Raw genomic sequence first — 19,487 nt, forward strand, 5'->3', positions numbered from 1 at the left:
TCACACTCAGATCCTTGCTATCACCCAAATTCAGAAGAGAGGTAGTTCTGGAGACTTGCTTTGGCTTAAAGCATATGATCTCAGTAGCCCACTACGTTCTCCAGGGGCCTTGTTACCTAACCTTAGATCTCCGAGCCTCTGTCTTCTCATTTGTCTAGGGAAGAGACACAGAAAGTTCTTAAAGGTTTGGGGAGCTGGTGGAGATGTCATAGGCCTCAACGGGTAGTCATAACAACACCCTGGTCACCCTAGTGAGGCCTGTTGCAACAGATGCAGCACCGGGTGCAGATGGCTTCCCTGGAGAAAGATCAGGACAGCTTAGAGGAAAGCAGGGTCTGTGGGTCTGGACATGTCCCTGGGCAAGGTACTGACCCACGAGCCTCAGGTTCCCTGTCTGTGAGTAAAGTCACTGTGTTGAAGGTCAGGCTCCAGAGCCCCGCCAGTCTTTCTGGTACCTCTGGCTCTAGGCTGCTCAGGCAGGCAGCCATTGAGGGAAAGCACAGCCGTGGAGACGGCCTGCCTCCCCCATCTCTGAGGCTGTAAAGATGACGGAGGGCTGAACATTGCTCTGGGCTGTCGGACTTGGCATTTCACACCGATTACGCCCATGACTTACGGGCGCCTAGAGCCATGATTCATACTACACAGCGCAGAGTCTGGGCACCTTCGCTCTGCAGTAGGAAAGTGCCTCGTTGAAGGGGAAGGCAGCCCTTAGCTGATGTCTGTGGCAGTGGGGGGACACGTAGCTCATCCATCACCTTCCCTGCCTGAGGAGCCTGGCCTGCGTTTTGCTGAAATAGCTGAAAAGAGCCCAGTCTCCTTCTCCCTTCCAAAGCCATCAAAGAGCTGAGCTGGCCCTTAAACGGGAGGTGAGGGAGACAAGGACTCAGGGAAGGTGGCGTGACTGGAATTACAAAAGCAGGCCTCGTTCATGTGGGGCAATACCTGTGACACCATGGGGCTCAGAAAGGCTCAGCATAGGGGCAGGAGCACCAGCCCTGCCTGTGTGTCCACAGTTAGTTCTGGGTGAGGGTAAGCCCCATTTTACAGACAAGAAGACTGAGTCACTCCTTCATTAAAGGGTTAAGCCAAACTTTCAGCCACCTGTTCCAGAACCTGATATGTCACCAGCAGGAGAAGCAATTGATTCTAACCAGGCCATCCTCCCCACAGAGCCTGGCTCTAGCTATCTTGGCTCTCCAAGATGGAACAACTTGTTGGGGTTTCCCTCTAGGTAGGCGAAAATATCTATTTACTCTGTCATGAAGTGAGCTCCCCTGGTGAGTCTCTAACTAGCTAAATGCCTTGTCCTGTCTTGTCGCAGGGAAGCCACCCACTGGGAAACATGAGCCACTCGGCAAAGAGTTGTTTCAACGGGGCTGTCATGGTAAACACCAATATAAGTCACCATTGGAGGACCAACAGGGTGGGGACTGGGAGGCTTAGGGAGTCTGCACCCAGCCTGGCAAGGCTGTTCTCGAGGCAAGGTAGGTCTGCGGTGCTGAATCTGGACCCCCGTAGCAAGTCGTCTCTACATGGAAGCAGCCCTGGCTTGGCCAGGTTTGTTCTGCCCAGTTGGGCTTCATGGGATGGTCTCAGTCACACAGGTGTCTCCAGGGTGACATGCTCCTTCCTCCTAGGCGAACGGCACTACTCTATGAAAGGGAGTCTTCAAAAGGGGGCACACAGAACTGGTGTAAGCCCACAGGGACATCCTGAGGAGGGGCTGAAGAACAGGCCCCTCCTTAATCTCTGCCCCAGTGGATGTTGACCATGGTGGAGTTAGTGCAGCTCACAGCCTGGTGGGTGGGGCAGTTCGGGATGGGTTCTTTCAGTGTGGATGTGATTTCAGGCAGAGGTTTCAGATTCCACTCACCCTGTAAGGAAGGGACCAGAAGGTAAACCAAGGCTGGAGGGGCCAGTCAGGGTGCGGTCTCCCTAGCTGGTTGAATTCTTGTCCTCAAACTCGTGAATCCCATGCTGAACACTCCCCACCTCCTCCAAGTCACCCTTTGAGGGTTACCACCCAAGGATCCATGTCCCTTTTCCATGCTATTGTGTTCTCTGGCCAAGAACCTGGAACCCTCCAGGCTTCTCCACCTCCATGCCCGCCTTTCACTCAGTTGTATACCTGAGGAAGGGATCAGAATCCATGGAGGCAGGCTGCAGTGTTAGCCACTGTCCTCCAACAAGGCTTTTACAAAAGCTAAGATCCAGCCACATCCAACAGTGCTCCAAACTGCTCCGGGGTGAGCAGGCCTCCCCATGGGCTGGGTGTTTGGGTTAGTAATGAACCTAGAACCCAAATGCTGCCAGGAAAGGACTGTTCACCCCCCCCCCCCCCCCGCTGCAGTGCCTGACTCCCCTGCCTAATGCCGCAGGCTGGGTCTGCTGACCAGCGCTCTGGGCTGGCAGGGCTGGCACTGCTGCTGCTGGCTGGCTCTGCTGGGAAATAAATTAGGTACCTTTGAATCCCAGCAGGACTCAGATAAAGAGGGAGATGCTGGGCTGTGGGGCTGTGGGGCTGTTTTCACAGAACACTGGTTTCTTTTCTCCCCTTGGCCAGAGCTTTATTTTCATGCCCTGGGAAGATTGCTGGCATTCGCTCACATGCCATTCAGATAAGACTGAGGTTAGTCCCCTGTTGCACTGTGCCCGGGAGAAGTGGCCTCCCTGTCCTTCCTGGTAGTATTGCTGGCCTGTCCCCTTACAATCCGTCTGTCTGTCTGTCTGTCTGTCTGTTTATCTCTGTCACTATCTGGTTATTTTTTCCATCACATATAGGTGCAGCTTGTGCGTGGCTCAGGGTCTCCTGCTCAACCCACCTGGGGTTCTCCTCAGGATCTGGGCAGACCTGGGATTGGAGACTCAGGCAGCAGAGGGGCTTGTTGGGTATTGGATAGGACATGAGCGAGTGCTACATCTGTACTGTGACCTACCGTTCCCCTGCTGTCGTACCTGGAAGCTGACAGCTGAGGTCTTGTTGCAATGCATGGAGATGGGGGCAAAGTGGTACAGTGCTTTGAGCATCTCACGGTTGTAAGAGTTCCAGGGCACGGAGCTGAACCGCTCGGGGACAGAGGCCTGAGGGCAGGTGCAGACCTCACCATTGCTGAAACTGGAAGACAAGGCAGTTACTCAGTTTAAAGACAGCACAGAGGGTCTTCCTACAGCTGCTCTTGCGTCACCTTCCTCTCCAACCTCGCCTCCTTTATCCACTGCCTAAGACGCTGTCCTGGCTCTGCTTCCGTCTCTGATGTCACCTTTGGTGGTTGACAGTGGCTGTTCTGGGGATCGCTTGTAAGTCACGAAACTGATTGGTGATATCTGCCACAGGCACTCCCAGGGACACATAAGGTCTGATGGCAAGCATGCTAACTTTCTCCAAGAAGTTAGCTTAAATTCCCTATGTCTGGCCACCCAGCCTCCTAAGGGGAGAGAGCATGGGGCAGGGTGCGGAGATTTTCTGTGCAGGGTTTTCCAGGGGCAGCAAGCAAGAAGCCGCACGTCACCTGTTCACCTGGTCGAAGTATTTCTGGAGGTAGCGGTCGTTGACGGCACTCTTGCAGAGTTCTAGATCTGTCTGGGGGTAGTAGTGCACGTAGTTGACACACATCTCCTCTAGGATTCCAAACCCCCCCTGCAGGCGAGAGAAAACCCCGTCAGCCCCCAGCACGTCACTCAACTGCTGTCTGCCTGTAGCCTTCTCATCCGCTTGCAGTACTGTGACATCCAAGTCCCCAGGATAGAGCCAGGAGGGAGGTCACCCTCTCGTGGCATCTGCTAGCAGCAGGAGAGACAGACCCAGCAACGAGCATCAGATGGGTGAGAAGAAAACAGAAATGGAGACAGAGCTTTGCTGTTCTTGCCTTATGGGTTACAACAACCGAGTCTTAGGGGACAGGGGACAAGTCCTGTGGTCTCCAGTGGGAGCTGACCTCCCTTCAGCTTGCAGATCTCGCTGGCCACCAGTCACATTGGCACTTCAGAGGCACTAGGATCTGGAATAGTCCCCAGCCCCTTGGCCACCCATCCACAATAAGGGAGGGACTGAGTGGATGACATCTCCACCACTTACTTCCTGTTCACAGATGTAGTGAACTGGCCCTGATGGGAGGAGAAAGAATCCTACAATAGGGTTAGGAACGAAGCAGGGAGCCCAGCCCAAGACTCTCAGCCTCCCTCTACGAGTCTGGTTCTTCATGAACATGATGTTGGGAGGGAGGTTTTATGTGACTGATCAGAACAGTTGAGGGGAGAAACGCCTTCGCTGCTTCATGACAGACCACACGGATGGTACAGAACTCAGCTGGCCCCTCCTTGAGTGCAGAGAGCCTGGGGTAGCTCTCTGGAGGTGTGGGAGAAGAAAGTTCACCAATAAGAAGTTGGACTGGCCCCCGTGTGCTATATGGGTCTTCCTGTAGCATTTACTTGTCTTAAGCCCTCTTCTTTCAGTTCCCTAGCCCTCAGTGGGCAGGAGACACCCCCCCCATCTCCCCTCTCCCACCTAGCTCTGCCTCCTCAGAGATCAAGAATGAGAACAGGGCCTGGATTGCTTTCCCCTGCTGTCTCACTCTGGGACGGAAGCCGCATTCAAAGGCCACCACCATCTCTTTAGATCCGCAGGTCGTCAGAACAGGAAGCCCATGTCTTCCTCCTGGGAGCTCCCATTCCCTCCGATCCCAGATGGAGCCACCCTGAGAAGTCACCAGGAGGTATCTCGTCTTTTAAGGATCTGAGATCTTAGGTGCTTGCTAGACCATGGCCACAAACATCCTGAGACCAGTGAGGCACGAGTTCTTAGCCATGAAGCTGGCAAGACAGGAACACAGCCCTGGCAGAAACCCTGGCAGAACACCCAGGCCTGGGGGCTCCCTTCCACCAATGACTGGCAAATACCTCCCCACCCCCACCCACAGCAGATGTACCTGCAGGAAGGAGATGATATCTATGTAAGCGCAGGGGGAAAACGCTTGCCTTTGAGGTTGACATGAAACTAAGATGGATTAAACGTATGGAAAACAACCCCGTTACAGAAGGCTATGTATCATGCAAATCCAGGGATGAGAAATGTCCGGGACAGCAAGCAGATCTGTTTGTTGGGCTGGGCGAGGGGACAGCTGTGGGTTGATTGTGTGCATGGATCTGTGAATGTGCTTCCAGGCAACGAGCTGCACACTTCACACACTTCAGCTGTGCGGTGTGTGAATCATCTCACAATAAAGCTATTTAAAGAACACATGGGAAACAGAACGGGGGACCCTGGACCTTGGCAGAAGGCGTGGGTCACCGTGCAGACATTAGTGTTAGAGTATCGATGGGAGATCCTGGGGTGTAGGGGTACCAGGGTGAGATATAGCCCGAGGTCTGGCCCACTCTAAATACCACAGTTGATGTGTTAATTGCTGGGTGCTTGAGTAGCAATTCAATGGTCAGCGGGAGGGACTGGAGAGATGGCTTAGTGGTTAAGAGCACTGACTGCCCTTCCGGAGGATCTGGGTTCAATTCCTAGCACCCAAATGGCAGCTCACAACTGTCAGTAAGTCCAGTTCCAGGGAATCTGACACCTTCAGAACAATGCACATAAAATAAAATTAATCTTTGAGAAAAGGTCAGTGGGACTCATGCTGAAAATAGTGGTGACCCAAGACAACTATGGAAAGTGTCCCTCTCCCTGCCCAACTGGTCCCGGATGGATGACACATTTCCTGCACACCTTGAAAATAGTCCTCTCTCAAGGTGCTCCTCCTCCTTGGACTATCCACAGTCCAGCCAAAAGAAGGCCCGTGTCACTCCTCTGGAGTGGCCAGCCACACCCACCTGCCTGGGGCTCCCCACATCTCCACCCTGATGTAACTGGACATTGCTCTATCCTGAGAACCGTTATCCCCTGGGGCTTCTGGCACATGTCCCTGTGTAGAGCTCTTTTCCTCTCTCCCTGGCTCTACCCCTGAGCTCACACCCCTCCTGTCATCTCTGGGTGATGTCCGGGCTCTGGTGAAGTTTCTGTGTCCCCGTTGCTTTGCTTCTCCTGTAGCAGATGTGACCTGTCTCCCCGGATGGACTTGGAACTCCACAGTGCTTCTTGGCTCCTTGCCATGCCAGAGAGACACTGAGCACCTGGATGCCCATGAGAATTCACTGTAGTGGCTCTGAGATGAGGCCCTGAAGCCGTACTGACAGCGTCATTTCCTTGGGGGCCAGTGTGGAGCCCAGCATGCATGCTGCTTGGGTAATAAACACTGGGGATCTGAGGGAGGAGGATTGTGAGAGACAGGGATCCAGAAGCATGGCCTGAGAGGGTCCGGTCCATTTGGGGAATGCGAGAGGATCAGGTCTGCTTCTGACAGCCTATACTCAACCACAGGAAAGGTTAGAAATCTTTACTCCGACTCTTTCTGGGTGGAGGGATGAACAAGCCAGTGTGACTTACCACAGTGGCCAGCTTCCTGTCTTCCGTGTTGTATGTACACGAAGTGATGAGTACGTCCCCCTGAAGAGTGAGGTGGCAGACACATTAGCACCTGCCCACTCAGGGCTGACAGGTGTGCTCAGCTCATCCTCCTGGTGACCAAGTCACTGAGATGTGTGATCTCCCGCGAGGAACCCAGAACCCTCCCCGATGAGGCTCACACCTAAGTATCCCTGGGGTTTGTCTCTATTAGTGGCCTGGCTGACCATATCAGAGCTCCAGCCTCTGCACGGGCAAGGACTGCATCTTGGCACCCCCATCTCTCTCCAATATTCTCAAGGGGTGAGACTCTTAGGAACTGTAGTTCAGCTGAAGCTAGAAGGCAATGTCCCTCTGTTCCATGAACTCCCCCCAGGCCTGCTATGCCTGCCTGGGGACTCTCCTGGCCTACTTCTTTCCCTGCCTCTCTTTGGACACAGTGTTCTTCAAATATCCCTGGGCCCGGTAACTGTCCCTGCAGACATTCACTCACCGGCAAGACAGACACAGTCTTCTTCAGCATTCTGATATCCTGGAGTGGGGAAGACAGGAGGTGAGAGAGCTGTGGACCCTCGTCCAGACTCCCTGGGTTATCAGCTCTGCCTCAACCTCTCCGGGGAGTCGGGACTAAGTGTAGGCTCCAATCAGGAGGAGACAAGATCAATCGAGTTGTCCCCAAGACATTGTTGACACCCAGCAGCTTGGCCAGGCTCCCCCACCAAAGGTCAGAGGACAGCCCTGGGAAACAGAAGGTCTGGGAGGTTGATGACAGCCAGGTCCCCACCTGGAAGAAGGGGCTGTAGTGGTTGTCTCTGCTCACAATCTCAGTCTCTTGGCCACCCCGGGCGAGCACAGTGATCACCTTCCTGCCAGTCAGGTGTGTATGGAGCTGTGAGGCGAAGATGTGGATTCCAGTGTTTGGCAGTGCCTGTAGGAGGGGCAGAGTCAGACCTAGAGCAGAGGCGGCAACCCTTGGCTTACCAGAACAGTTGCTTTTCCTAGATGGTTCTTACTGATCTCTATTATAAACCTGCCAGAGAGTGGCTTGGTTTTTTTTTTTGTTTGTTTTGTTTTGTTTTGGTTTGGTTTTTTGTTTGTTTTTTGTTTTTTGAGATAGGGTTTCTCTGAAGTTTTAGAACCTGGCCTGGAACTAGCTCTTGTAGACCAGGCTGGCCTCGAACTCACAGAGATCCACCTGCCTCTGCTTCCCGAGCGCTGGGATTAAAGGTGTGCGCCACCACTGCCTGGAGAGAGTGGCTTGTTTAAAAGAGGACTATGGCCAGAAGCCCAAGACTTTGAAGCAACAAGCCCCAACCAGCAGTTAGACATGAATGCATTCAGGGCGATGACACCCCTGTCCTTGGGCCTCCTTGAGGTGCCTGAAAACTGAATTCTCTTTCTCCTCAGCCAGAAGAAGCCTGTTCCCTGTTGACTGTACAGGACTTCCCTTCTCTGTGGGTTTCATGACAGTTATGCGCTGCAATTCCCACCATGTTCAAAGCCCCCAGCAGGCCTCGGAGTGCCCTGTTCACAAAAGGAGACCACAGTGTCTCTGAGGTGAATGTGACCCTGGTCAAGAGCAATGATGCTCATCACGAAGCCAGTGGGGAAAAGATACCAGCCCTCCTGTGAGAAGTCCTCTTTCCCTCATCAACACATGAGGGCATCTTCCATCGGTTTTCCTAGTCTGGGCTCACGTCTTCTGATATGAAGTTTTCTCAGATGTACCAAGCATGATGACTCTCCCACCTTTCTGCCGCCCTGCCGTGGTCCTCTGCTCCTTTGATGCTGCCAGCCAGAGCTGAAGACCTTGGTGCTGACAGTTGGCAGTGGATGACCCTGGACAGCTGAGCTTTCTACAACTTTACTTCGGAACCTTCTGTCTTGCTTTCGTCAGCTACCGGCCCTGCCCTCCACATTGTGGATATCTTTATCTCTCTTGCAATGAGAACCAGGGACCTCCGTGACTACATTTATGACAGCATGTATGCTGGGCCCGGATCACTACTATGGAACGTGGGATACAGGCGTGTGATGGAATGTGGACCCAGGTCTCAGAAGCCAGCATCACCTGTCTGACCTGTCTTGACTGGGGAGGAAGGTTGATTTCTCATCCTGGTCTCAGGCGTGTCTTTGATTGAGAATAAGACCTGATGTGTCCAGCGTTTTAGCCTGAGAACACTGGACCAAGCCAATACTTAAAAGATCAGGTGCTCGGGTAGGGAAGACCCAAGGACAGGAGTCATCCCATGAGTATGCTGGGAAGGGGAATTCACTATGAGCTCTGTAACAAAGCAACCTGGCTCCGTGGTGCAATTTTGGGATCTGTGTCCTCCCTTGGCAGACCTGTGTCTCCCTGTCTGTGATCCAGGCCTATCTACACTTTCCTGACAAGCCATTGTACGAAGCGGCAGCCAGCAGAGAACACAAGACACATAGCAGACGGTGAAGTCACATCTGTGATAGTAAAAGAGCTCTAGACAGCAAGGCCCATGGCAGCCAGCCCGAGATCCTTACAAGGGGCAAGAGCAGATGTTGGCAGAAATGAGCAGAGACTATAAACAAGGGAGAGCTACAGGTCTGTGCACTTGCCTGCCTCTCAAACCACGGAGGAATGCCACAACCTCCTGCCTGTAGTATGAGTGGGGAGGCATCGCAGACAAGACAGTCTAGAGAGGGTTCTGTGAGATCCCCCCACTGGTGGCTGTCCCTACCCTTACTGAGACCTGTGGATCCTCTAGACCTCCATGGCAGGACAGGTCTCACACCAGATCCATTGCAACTTCTTGCTATGGGAGAGGTGAGCCCAGTTATGACAGCGTCACAGCTGAGGATCAGAGCTCCCTGACATAGCCTAGGAGCCATGCTTACTTACTGCAGAAGCCAGGGTCCCATCTATTTACCCCGCTGCATCACCCTGTACTTGTACAGCCTCAGCGACACACTAGGCACTTTGCTGACTCCTCTAGTCCCTGTCTGGTACTGAAACATGGCATGATGGGGGCTGGGTAGCCTGTAAAGATAAGTCCCATTTGGAAGCTTTGATACTCCCATAACAAAATCAGTTTAAAATGTGCTGTATGGGCTCACTGAAGAGATGGCTCAGGGAGTAAGAATGCTTGCTGCTCTTCCAGAGGACCTGGGTTCAGTTCCCAGTGCCCTGGTCTGGAGGCTCACAACCACCTAACTCCAGCTCCAGGGGATCCACTGCCCTCTTCTGGTCTCTGCAGACACACACACACACACACACACACACACACACACACACACACACACACGTGTGCGGCATATAATCACACACATAAATACAAATTTTAAAAGTGGCACATGGAAGTGTGGGTGCACGGGCCTGGCCCAGTTCTTGCTGGAGATGGGGGTGCAGGGACTCAGACAATCTTGATTCCAGGTTAGGGGTCCTAAACATTTCATGTTACCCTCCCCTGGTCAGCGCAAGCGGCAGGGAACCAATCCACTCACCACCCTGGTGCACTCATCCGTGCAGTAGCCAGTCAAGACAAACGCAGTCTCCTGAGGGGGGATGGCCATCACGGGCGTGTACACCAGGCCCAGCTCCATGATGCCTGCGTTGTATTTCCGGAGAGTGGCTGTGTAGTATAGGCGGATGCCAGAGGAGTCGTGCCGGCCTAGGGAAGAGACAGGTAGTGAGCAGCAGCCCCTGAGCCACCCCTTAGGGAACCCTGTGCTTGGTCACTCTTTCTGAATCAAGAGAGCAAGAAAGAGTGGAGCCAGAAGCTGCTCTCAGGTCACCTGTCACCTCGATGGGAGTTTCCCATTGTTCCCATCTACAGATGGAGAAACCAAAGCTGGAGACTGAATGGAAGACACCGCCTAAAACCAAAGTTCTGGGAACAGTTGAACTGGGCCCCAAAACCAGGACCAACTGGCTGGGATGCAGGATGTTGCTGGCAGGCTCTGGCCATCTTCTCCTCATTGAATCTGAGGGCACCTCCTTTTTGCTGTCTTCACCTCCCTTCTTCCCCAAGCCAACAACATCTAGACTCAAACAACCCCTTGTATCTCTGGGCTGATGACATCAGAGGCAAATAATAAAAGGAAGCCGCAATTGGTTAAAATTTAGATGGGGGATTAAATAATGAGATAATCGTGGATTTTGATATTAATAGAAAAGCAGTCCGTCTCAAAATTCACCAACTGACAGGCACACCCTTATATTTGGCAAAAGATCCATAAATACATGCAGACGATGAGGGGAGACAGACTTCCCTGATGCCCAGGGAGTTTTCAAAAATCCATTTGCTCTTAGCTTTTAAATGAGCAATAAATCCCCCATGGTGCTCAGGCCCCAGCCACCTCCCCTCCCCTGCATGCTTTGGATAATTCCTGCGGCGGCAGCGGCATTGCTTATACAGCCCGAGGAAAAGTCGCTCGCATCATTAAATTTGCACAGGCAGTGTCCACACCCAGCTGGGAGCGGGGTGCAGGGGCTGCTTCTGTCTTACTATGGCCGCTGTCCATGTCTATCAGGCCTTCTGCTCCTCACATGCACAGATGAAGACATGTCTCACTCAAAAGGAAGGAGCGAGGAAGAGGAAGAGGGAGGGGGAGAGGAAGGAAAGTGGGGACGTGTGATGGAAAATGGGGTACAAGAGCAAAGAAATATTTGGTTTCTGATGTGGTGTCCTCTGTCAGCTCCCTTAATGACCCCCTCAAGCTGCTCACCTTCAGGCTTGGGGTGCTCTAGCCATACTGATGACTTCCCTTGTCCTTACTGAGAATGTGCTGTGACTTCAAGATCCCTACTAAATGCCACCAAAATTCCAGTCCCATCACATGGACCCTTTCACAAGTCCTTGCCCTTCCCTTGCATTCGAACATGAACACAGACACACACACACACACACACACACACACAGAGAGAGACACACACACACAGATACAGACACACAGACAAACACACACACAGAGATGCATACACACACAAACACACAGAAGCACACACAAACACACAGATACACAGACACACAGACAAACACATAGAAACACAGACACACACATAGACACACAGACACACACATAGACATACAGATACACACACACACGCACACACACACACACACACACACACACACACACACACACCTTGTCTCTCTTCTAGAAGTTCTTTGCAGCATGGTTGTGTCTAGTTCACCTTGAGATTCCCTTGCCTAACAGAGTATTCTCAGGCCCAACAGGCTGCCCGCTGTTTTTCTCCAACTCCACACAGGCAGAGGATTAGGAACAGGTGGGCAGGTGTGGTCCTGCCCTGGGCATTTCTAAGCTAACTGGACAGCTTGGGCTGTCTAAACACATGCCACGAACTGGGGAAAGAGCCTGGTCCTGAGCAGTCAGCACCTGGCTGGACTGGACACAGATCCTTGGCCTTCATGATCTAAGGTCTGCTTGGCAACCCTGGGAGGAGGTAGACTTGACATCTTGCCCCCCACATGGGGTTTGTGGGGCTCTGTCTTCACTGGATGTTACACAGCACCAAGCACTGGCACCAGTGTCTATAGCAGACATCACTAGTCAATCAGAGCCCTGGCTTGAGGGGCCACCCATAACCCGGCCTGGGAACTCATTAGGTTGCTGACTACAATAACGTAGACCAAGAGCAAAATGTTTGTGTTGTCTCTGGCATGTACACACGCCCTGTGTCCTCTCTGTCTGGACAAGCTGCACCCAAGCGTCTCTGGGATGATGAAGTGGGGTGGGAAGATGTGCTCTCCACACTCTTACCGTGTATGTGCCTTGGATTGTGATAGTGAACTTCCAGTCGGAGATACGAGGAAGAGTTCGGGCCCCCAAAGGCGACACCGGCTTCCTCTGGGTAGTAAAATGCCTGCGTGCGACAGGGGTATAAGACAGAGGTCTTTAGGAGAGCCTGGGACAAACCCGCCCAGCTTCTGGAACCTGAGCAGAAGTTGGTGATATCAGCAAGTGACTGGATTAGAAGGAAGCTCTCCTGGAGCTAACGGCCTTTGCTGTCACACATAGACGGCCCTACCAGGAGGGCACTGAACCTGGACTGAGCTCCTCCCAGATCCTCCGGTCCTGCCCTCAACCATCGTCTGGTGAAGGCCAGGGAAAGGGTTGGGTGAGACTCTTGGGCAGAGTCTGCTGACAGCTTGCCCTGCTACATCAAGATCACGCTGTGCACAGGCCCCAGATCTCTGCAGCATTGGCAGTGCCCCTGAGAGGTTTACACTCAAGGTCGCGTGCGGTTTCCCAGAAGGCTGGAAGGAGCCTTTGTGGCTCCGAAGAACAGTGAAGCTCAAGCATCCTAAAGGCAACTGGGGCTGTTGAGGGCCTTGCGGGCCCCCTTTCCATCTCTCTCTTGGGTCCTTTTAGGATGTGGGTGCAGGGAGTTAAAGTCCTGAGGATGTCAAAGGAGGCCTGGGAATGATGCAATGCTGTCTTAAGTAACTTGAAACTGTCCAATTGACAAGGCCTAGAATCATCCTGAGAGAATATCAGCTGTTTGGAATTACCTACATCAGATTGGCCTGTGGGCATATCTATGAAATTTGTCTTGATTCTTTCTTGATATAGGAGGGCCAGCCTAGGGGCTTATCCATGAGGTTTGTTTTGGTTCTTAACTGACACAGGAGGGTCAAGCCCACAGTGGGCAGTGTCGTTCCCTGGACTGTGTAAGAAAGCCGTCTGATTATAAACTGGCCTGCAAACCCACTAGTAAACAGTATTCTCCAGGATTCCTTGGCTATGAGTTCCTCCGTCAGAGGGGATGAACAGAGTACCAAGCAGGCCTGCCTTGAGTTCCTGCCTTGACTTCCCTCTATGATGGATTGTGACCCGGAAATGCAAGTCAAATAAGTCCTTTCCTCCCCTATCCCAGTGACAGAAAGCAAACTAGAGCAGGCATGTAGCACTATGTGCATACCTTGGCCCCCAGGGCCCATGCGGCCAGCACGTGGCGACAGTAGTTGAGTTGATTAGGCTTCATTTTGGAGTCACAGGGTGCGTTGAAGCTGGGGATGGTCTTAAACTCAGATGCACATTGGAAGACCTCCATGTGGTGCACCAGGGCCTCATTGCCCTCGGTGATAATGGCCTCATACTGCAGGGGAACAGAACACCCTGAGCCGGGAGCCCAGTAACTGCCCAACCGCCCCCACCCTCTACTTGACCAGCTGGTCCTCATCTGCTCAGATATATATGAGAAGGGTAAATAAGGCAACTTTAGGTACTGCCAATCCAGAGACAGGAAGTTCCACAACCCATGAAGAGCACTGGGGAAGGAGGTAGGGACCCACATAGACTATTCCTGGTAAGGTGGAACTAGGAAGGCAGTTGTCCTTGTATGAATGACATGAATGTATGCATGGTAACTCTGGGTTCCTGGGAAGCAAGCTCCATTGGGAAGCAAGATAAGCCTCAAGGTTAAAGCTTGGGACCTTAAACATTGCTACACAACCAGACTACCCTTTGCTGTGTGACCCTGGGTACTCACAAGACCTTTCTGGGTTATTCTTCCTCTGCTAGAATAGGGACAGTATCTGGTTCTGGGCACCACTTTAAGGAAGTCCCTAGTTGCAGCTTTGGAGCAGTTGCAATGAACCACTTTAACAGAAAGGGAGGTTGCCGGAAAAATTGACAGCACTTCTAGCCTCAAAGGGCAATCTCAGAAATTAAAAAAAAAAATATTGCTTTGGTCCAGGCAGGTAAGACAGGAATACAGGGGCCCTGAGGCAGACAGTGACAGGGTCACAGAGGACCAGGGCAATACCGCAGATTCATACGCTAAGAGGACTACAATAGCTCTTGGCCCCTGGTGGGAAGCAGAGCAGCTGAGCCCCTGCGTACCATGATGATGTGGTGTCGAGAGAAGTTTGTGGGCAGCTTAGTGACATAGCACCAGTATGTGGTCTCATTGTCAGGGATGACAACGTTAGCGGTCCGGATCTCCATGGTCTGTACATCCGCAGGCATGTCTGGAGTGGGGACCTCAGTCTTCAGAAGCTGCACGCGCTGCAACCCCGTATGCAGGCCTGAGGTGTTGATGGCCTCCAGCGACTGGAATGGCTCCTCCAGGATCCCATACACGAGGTGGACAGTGTCATCCTGCAGCCCAGACAGAACCACTCAGAGCCAGCCTAAGCTCAGCGATGAGCGAAGGGAGCCATGCCCCTGCCCATCCACTCCTATCACTCTCTGTCAGCTTGGCAAATGAGATGATTAGAAACTCTGCCTGGCCCCAGGCTGCTTTTGGAATCCTGTCTCTGCCCGTCAAACATTTTTTCGTCTTTCTCACACACTCTTTTGCTTAGCGTCCATTCATGCAGCCAACCCCTGGGCCCTTACTTCCTCTATGGATGAACCTCAGGGTGACTGGGGACAGGGAAGAGGTATTTCTTCTAGTTGGTTCAACACCTAAGGGGGTCAGTGACCACTTTGGGAGTGAAAAAAAAAACCAGTCTGGGGAGCCTAGAGTTTGGCAGTGGACTGTGTGACTTAGTTCCCCTCAACCCTCAGGAGCTAGACAAGGTCTGTAGGACATTACCTTGCTGGAGGGTCCCAGACTGCATAGACGGAGCTGGCTTGGCTACTATGGATGGAGACTGGTAGCTTTGGATGGATACATTGCTGGTAACGCCTGTAGCTACTTTCTGGGTACTAAGGGACGCACATTCATGGTGGGCAACCAGTGTGCTCTTGTTTGTAGGATCCCCATGGTCTGCTCTTGGAGAGGACACCATGCAAGTTCTATGTAGAAGTCTCTGTCCCCAGAATACGCAAACATCAGCCTGCTTATAGCGTATTCTTGAAGGTTTTCTGACTGCTCTAGCCTTGCCTGTGGGAGGGTGGGGACCCAGATGATCCATTTCCAATGGCCTTGTTCTTGCCTCTTTGTGCCAAGAGCTCCTAGATTAGTCTAGCCTTTCCCTGGCCTCCATTCCTCATCTGTTTTCATGGATTCCAGATTTGTCTGTTTGAGGTCCATTAATCAATCACAGATCTAAGCAAATGGCGAAGTTTCTTACTTCATTCCTGAGATCCAGCCTTTGAATGGGTGTATACCACTTCCCAAATTCTGTAGCCCAGGTAAGTCCAAATCACCAAGCAACTCTTTGTTCAAACCTCTGCTCCGAGCTAGCTTCTCCCCTGCCCTAAATTGCCTCAGGGCCAGGAAGGGCAAACAGAGAGCTCTCTGGTAACCTAGAAGGGTCACAATTAGCCAGCCTGGTGCTTCCCAGGACCCTCCTAGTCTTTGCCCAGTAAAATACATTGCCAGGGGTCTGCCCTTGCTTCTTCCCAGTGATTGAGTCTAGTGCTTCCCACATGCTGTGGGGGGCCTTTCCCAGGGACTGTGAGTCGTGAGTCTCTTCCTGTGGCACCAGCATCTCCTCTCTGTCTCTCAGCCATAAATGAAGACAGGGGAACAAACTGCCAGCCCCTGCCAGTATGGTCAGGAAAGATTAACTAAGATAACAAGAATGCCAGGGTCCCACCAGGGGCAAGATGGACTGGCTTTTCCTAACTGCGGAGCAGCTAAGAAGCCCAGGTGTTTTGGCCTTCCATGCTGGGAATCCAGTTGCTCCTGGTCTTATTTTATAGACAGCAGACTGAGGTTTCCGGAGAAAGGGACTGGTCCTGAGCTTCACAGCAAGTCAGTAATGGGGTGGAGTAGGAATCCAGGCATGCTGGGCTCTGTACAGAGTTCTGCTAACACAGTGGTGGGATCCGGCTAGAACTACATCCCAGAGCAAGAGGGTTCTGAACCCCACTCCCATTTGGAAAGAACACTGACTACGTGTCCGCAGGGAGCGGCCTCTTGGAGACTCATTGCTGCTGGCAGAGCTACAGCCTTTCAAAACAGCTTCCATAGGCCTAGCGGGCTTTCTTTCCCTGTGTGTAGGCCCCACCTCGGGCTTCCCAACTCGGGAGAGCCCTGGAGGACGCAGGGACGGTTCAGGCAAACTGTGCTCCTGGACTGGACAGCCTACCTCAATGAGGTAATCCTTGGGGTCACAGGTGACGAAGGGCCTCTTGAAGAGCAAGGACAGGCCATCGGGGGTTCTCTGCACCTGGATCAGCTGGTAGTCCTGCTGGGCGTCCAGATGGAGCTGCCCCTTCTGGTCACTCCAGGCATCCTGCAGAGACAGACTCGGGGTCTGAGCAGGAAGAGGCACATGCACGGTAGAGAACAGTTGCTCTTCTTCAGTAGAGATCTCTTCCACTACTCCTCGTGAGTCACCAGCTCCGTGAGAACACCCAGTGGGGCTAGGGAGCTGCAGAACCTCACTCCTGTCAGATCATTCCTTTTTCCTGTTTCATTCCCTTTCTATGTTGGGGTTCAAACCCAGGGCCGGGTGTATGTATGCCAGGTGATCAGTCCACCCTTTAATCATGTTTCCTAGCCCCCATATTACCTATGTTGCCCCTTCTGTCCGAAGCTGCAGCCCAACCTAGTTTCCTTGCGATCTGTCACACATGAGCCAGGTACCGAAGAATTCCAGGGGCGGTCAGACATAACTGAGTCTCAGGCTTTGGGAGGGTCATATGAAGAACTGGACAGCATTGTTAAGGTGGCCCAGGCTTCTGACAGGAGTGCACACCAGGGTTAGAAATTTGAGGCTAGAGCCCTGGACCCAGACTGATGATGATGACGAAGCCAGAGTGGAAAGAGGCAGGCCAGCATTTAAAGTGATACCGACCCCACACTCGCATAACACTGAGAGCAAACGCTGCCTTAAGTACTGTTCCCTGGGCATATCTTTCTTCACTCTAGTGTCAGCCTTGCCTGGAGAGAGCAAACTGAGGCCTGGGCTGGGGAGGCTGCCCTAGCCACACTGGCAGTTGGAGTGTTTCTTCGGGGGTATTTCCTAGAGCTTAGATCACTGGTTCAGTCTCCCTGCCTTCCCCTGCAGGCCTCCAGGCCAATGCAAGGGAGTTAGGCTGTGGGATGGTACCCAGTGAGCGGGCCTCCCTCTGGGCTCATGAACCCCATGGGTCTCTGCTGTGAGGATTGTTTGGACTGTTTCTGTTTAGTCCTACTTCCAGGGCTAGCATAACAGCTTAAGGAAAGCAAAGGCAAGGAGTTGGCAAAAATTTCCCCTGAGGACAGCAGCATGGTCCTCCTGCTGGGTACCCTGCCGATTTGCAGTAGAACCAGACAGGCAGCTGGGAGTCTAGAATGTGCTCCTGAGAATACCGCTGCCCAAGGAGCCCCGATCCCCAAATCTGACGTTCGTGTTCAAGGGAATTTGCTGAGCAAATGAACCTGGCAGGCAGGGGTGGAAAAGTGAAGCACCAGGCTCCCAGGACTGTGGGAGCTGCAGCCTGGAGAAGTTGCCTGGAAAAGGGGAAAGGAACAGCAAGCCCTCTGGGACCCAGGAAGTTTCTTCTGTCCTCGACTCCAGAGTCACTGTATGGTCACCCCCTGTCACCCTGCCTGATGGCTCTGAGCAAAGGACTCTATGGAACAGGCAGAGTGGCTGATCCGCTTGGGTCAAGAAGGCATCTCCTAGTCAGGTGCGGTTGTTCACGTCTGTAATCCCAACGTTGGGGACGCGGAGCAGGAGGTCTAACACAAATTTGAGGTTAGCCTGTTATGAAGAAGGTACATCCCGATTTGATAAGGAAAATCTCTGAACATCCTTTTCCTGTGGGTGTAGAGAGTTGGATTCCATCCCCAAAGAGGCCATGATGGTCAGTCCCCTCTGTGGAGGAAGGGCGAGCAGGGACCCAGAGCATGTCTGTGGGGGCTCTTTTCCCTCTGCTGACCCTTGTAGCTTGTGGGTGTCCCTGAAGCCTGCTCCAGCATATAGGAGACTGCCTTTGCCATCCTTGCGGGCAGGCATTCAGGTAGATTTTGAATAGAAGGAACAAGATGCCTCCTCTTGGCCTAGGCTCAGCTTGCGTGGTGAGGGTGGAGCTGTCCTACACCTGAGCGTGCTGTCTCTGCATTCTACCACTGTCGAGTATAGCACAGAAGGCCTGTGTGTGCTGTGCCCCACGTTGGCGTGTGTTCTGCCTGCTCTACTAAACTCCATGCTACCACCTGGCCCACAGCAGGTGTGCGTGTACTGGTAGTGTGGCATGGAGCTGCTATTTGCAAAACTGGTGGCTAGGGAGGGTCTGTGCTCACGTGATGGGGGGGGGTGCTGCCTGGCATGTGGGACCTCCATATGTGCTTATCCTTCTTGGGATTGCTGCATTCGTTACTTGGAGGTGCAGTCAAGGACTGCAGGAAGAACCCCCGCCCCCAGCATTTCATCACCTAATGAATGTGCCTCCAAGGCTGACGGGGGTACACAGGCTTAATTCAGATTAGTGACACCATGCACCAAAGCAGCAGGCAAGTTTCCACTGTGGATCGTGGGGCACGGCTGTGTGAAGACAGCCAGCAAGGGAGTACGGGCATGAGGGCAGGATAGCGAAGTAGGAGAGGACTCACCGCAAAGTAGGATCTGTTCCCATCAGTCCAGAGGATGATGAGGTCAGCATTCTCCATCTCACCTCGATCTGACATCCCAAACAGAACCCCGGCCCTCAGCCCTCGCACCTCGAGCTGGAAGTGGATGATCTCCTGGACATAGCTGATGTTCCACGAGAGCTTTAGGATCCCGTCGGGGTCCAGGGGGATGCGGTAGGGAAAGGGGCGCTCCGGAGGCTCTGAGCTCTGCAGCGCAGCCACCAGGATGACCAAGAAGATGGCCACAGCCGTACTATACATGGAAGCAGCCTCACGGACACTGGGGCTGGGGAGGCTGCTCCAGCAGCGCTGGTGGGTGCGGTGAGCCGGCATGACTGGGGTGAGTACGCCAGCCCCACCGGGGCATTTATGCCTGTCCGGTGGGGTTGGGCCAGGCTGCACCTAATCACATTTGTCTGGTGGGGAATTCAATTGTCCTGGTGGCCCTCCCACCAGCCCGTGCCCTGGGGGCAAACACTTCGCTCCCATCCTCTCCTAATTGGCCCTAATGACACATGGACATCATCAGGACAATCAAAGCAGAACAGCTGATGTCCTCCAACAACGCTCTGACGCCTGTTG

At 53.0% G+C, this 19,487-nt stretch overlaps 1 protein-coding gene across 1 annotated transcript; it reads right to left on the reverse strand.

Moving 5' to 3' along the window:
* Positions 1-1,365: 1,365 nt before the first annotated feature.
* Dbh (dopamine beta-hydroxylase) lies at positions 1,366-19,275 on the reverse strand. Its single transcript, XM_048432292.3, has 12 exons — positions 18,888-19,275; positions 16,435-16,581; positions 14,294-14,551; positions 13,371-13,547; positions 12,209-12,311; positions 9,929-10,095; positions 7,236-7,379; positions 6,945-6,983; positions 6,434-6,493; positions 3,513-3,640; positions 2,959-3,118; positions 1,366-1,877 (listed from the first exon to the last, which is right to left on the reverse strand). The coding sequence occupies exons 1-12, from the start codon at positions 19,236-19,238 to the stop codon at positions 1,746-1,748; spliced, it is 1,866 nt and encodes a 621-aa protein (XP_048288249.2). The 5' UTR covers positions 19,239-19,275; the 3' UTR covers positions 1,366-1,745.
* Between the last annotated feature and the right edge of the window lie 212 nt (positions 19,276-19,487).

This window comes from Myodes glareolus, chromosome 21 (assembly GCF_982192425.1).
Source record: "Myodes glareolus chromosome 21, mMyoGla1.1, whole genome shotgun sequence".
Taxonomy (NCBI): domain Eukaryota; kingdom Metazoa; phylum Chordata; class Mammalia; order Rodentia; family Cricetidae; genus Myodes; species Myodes glareolus.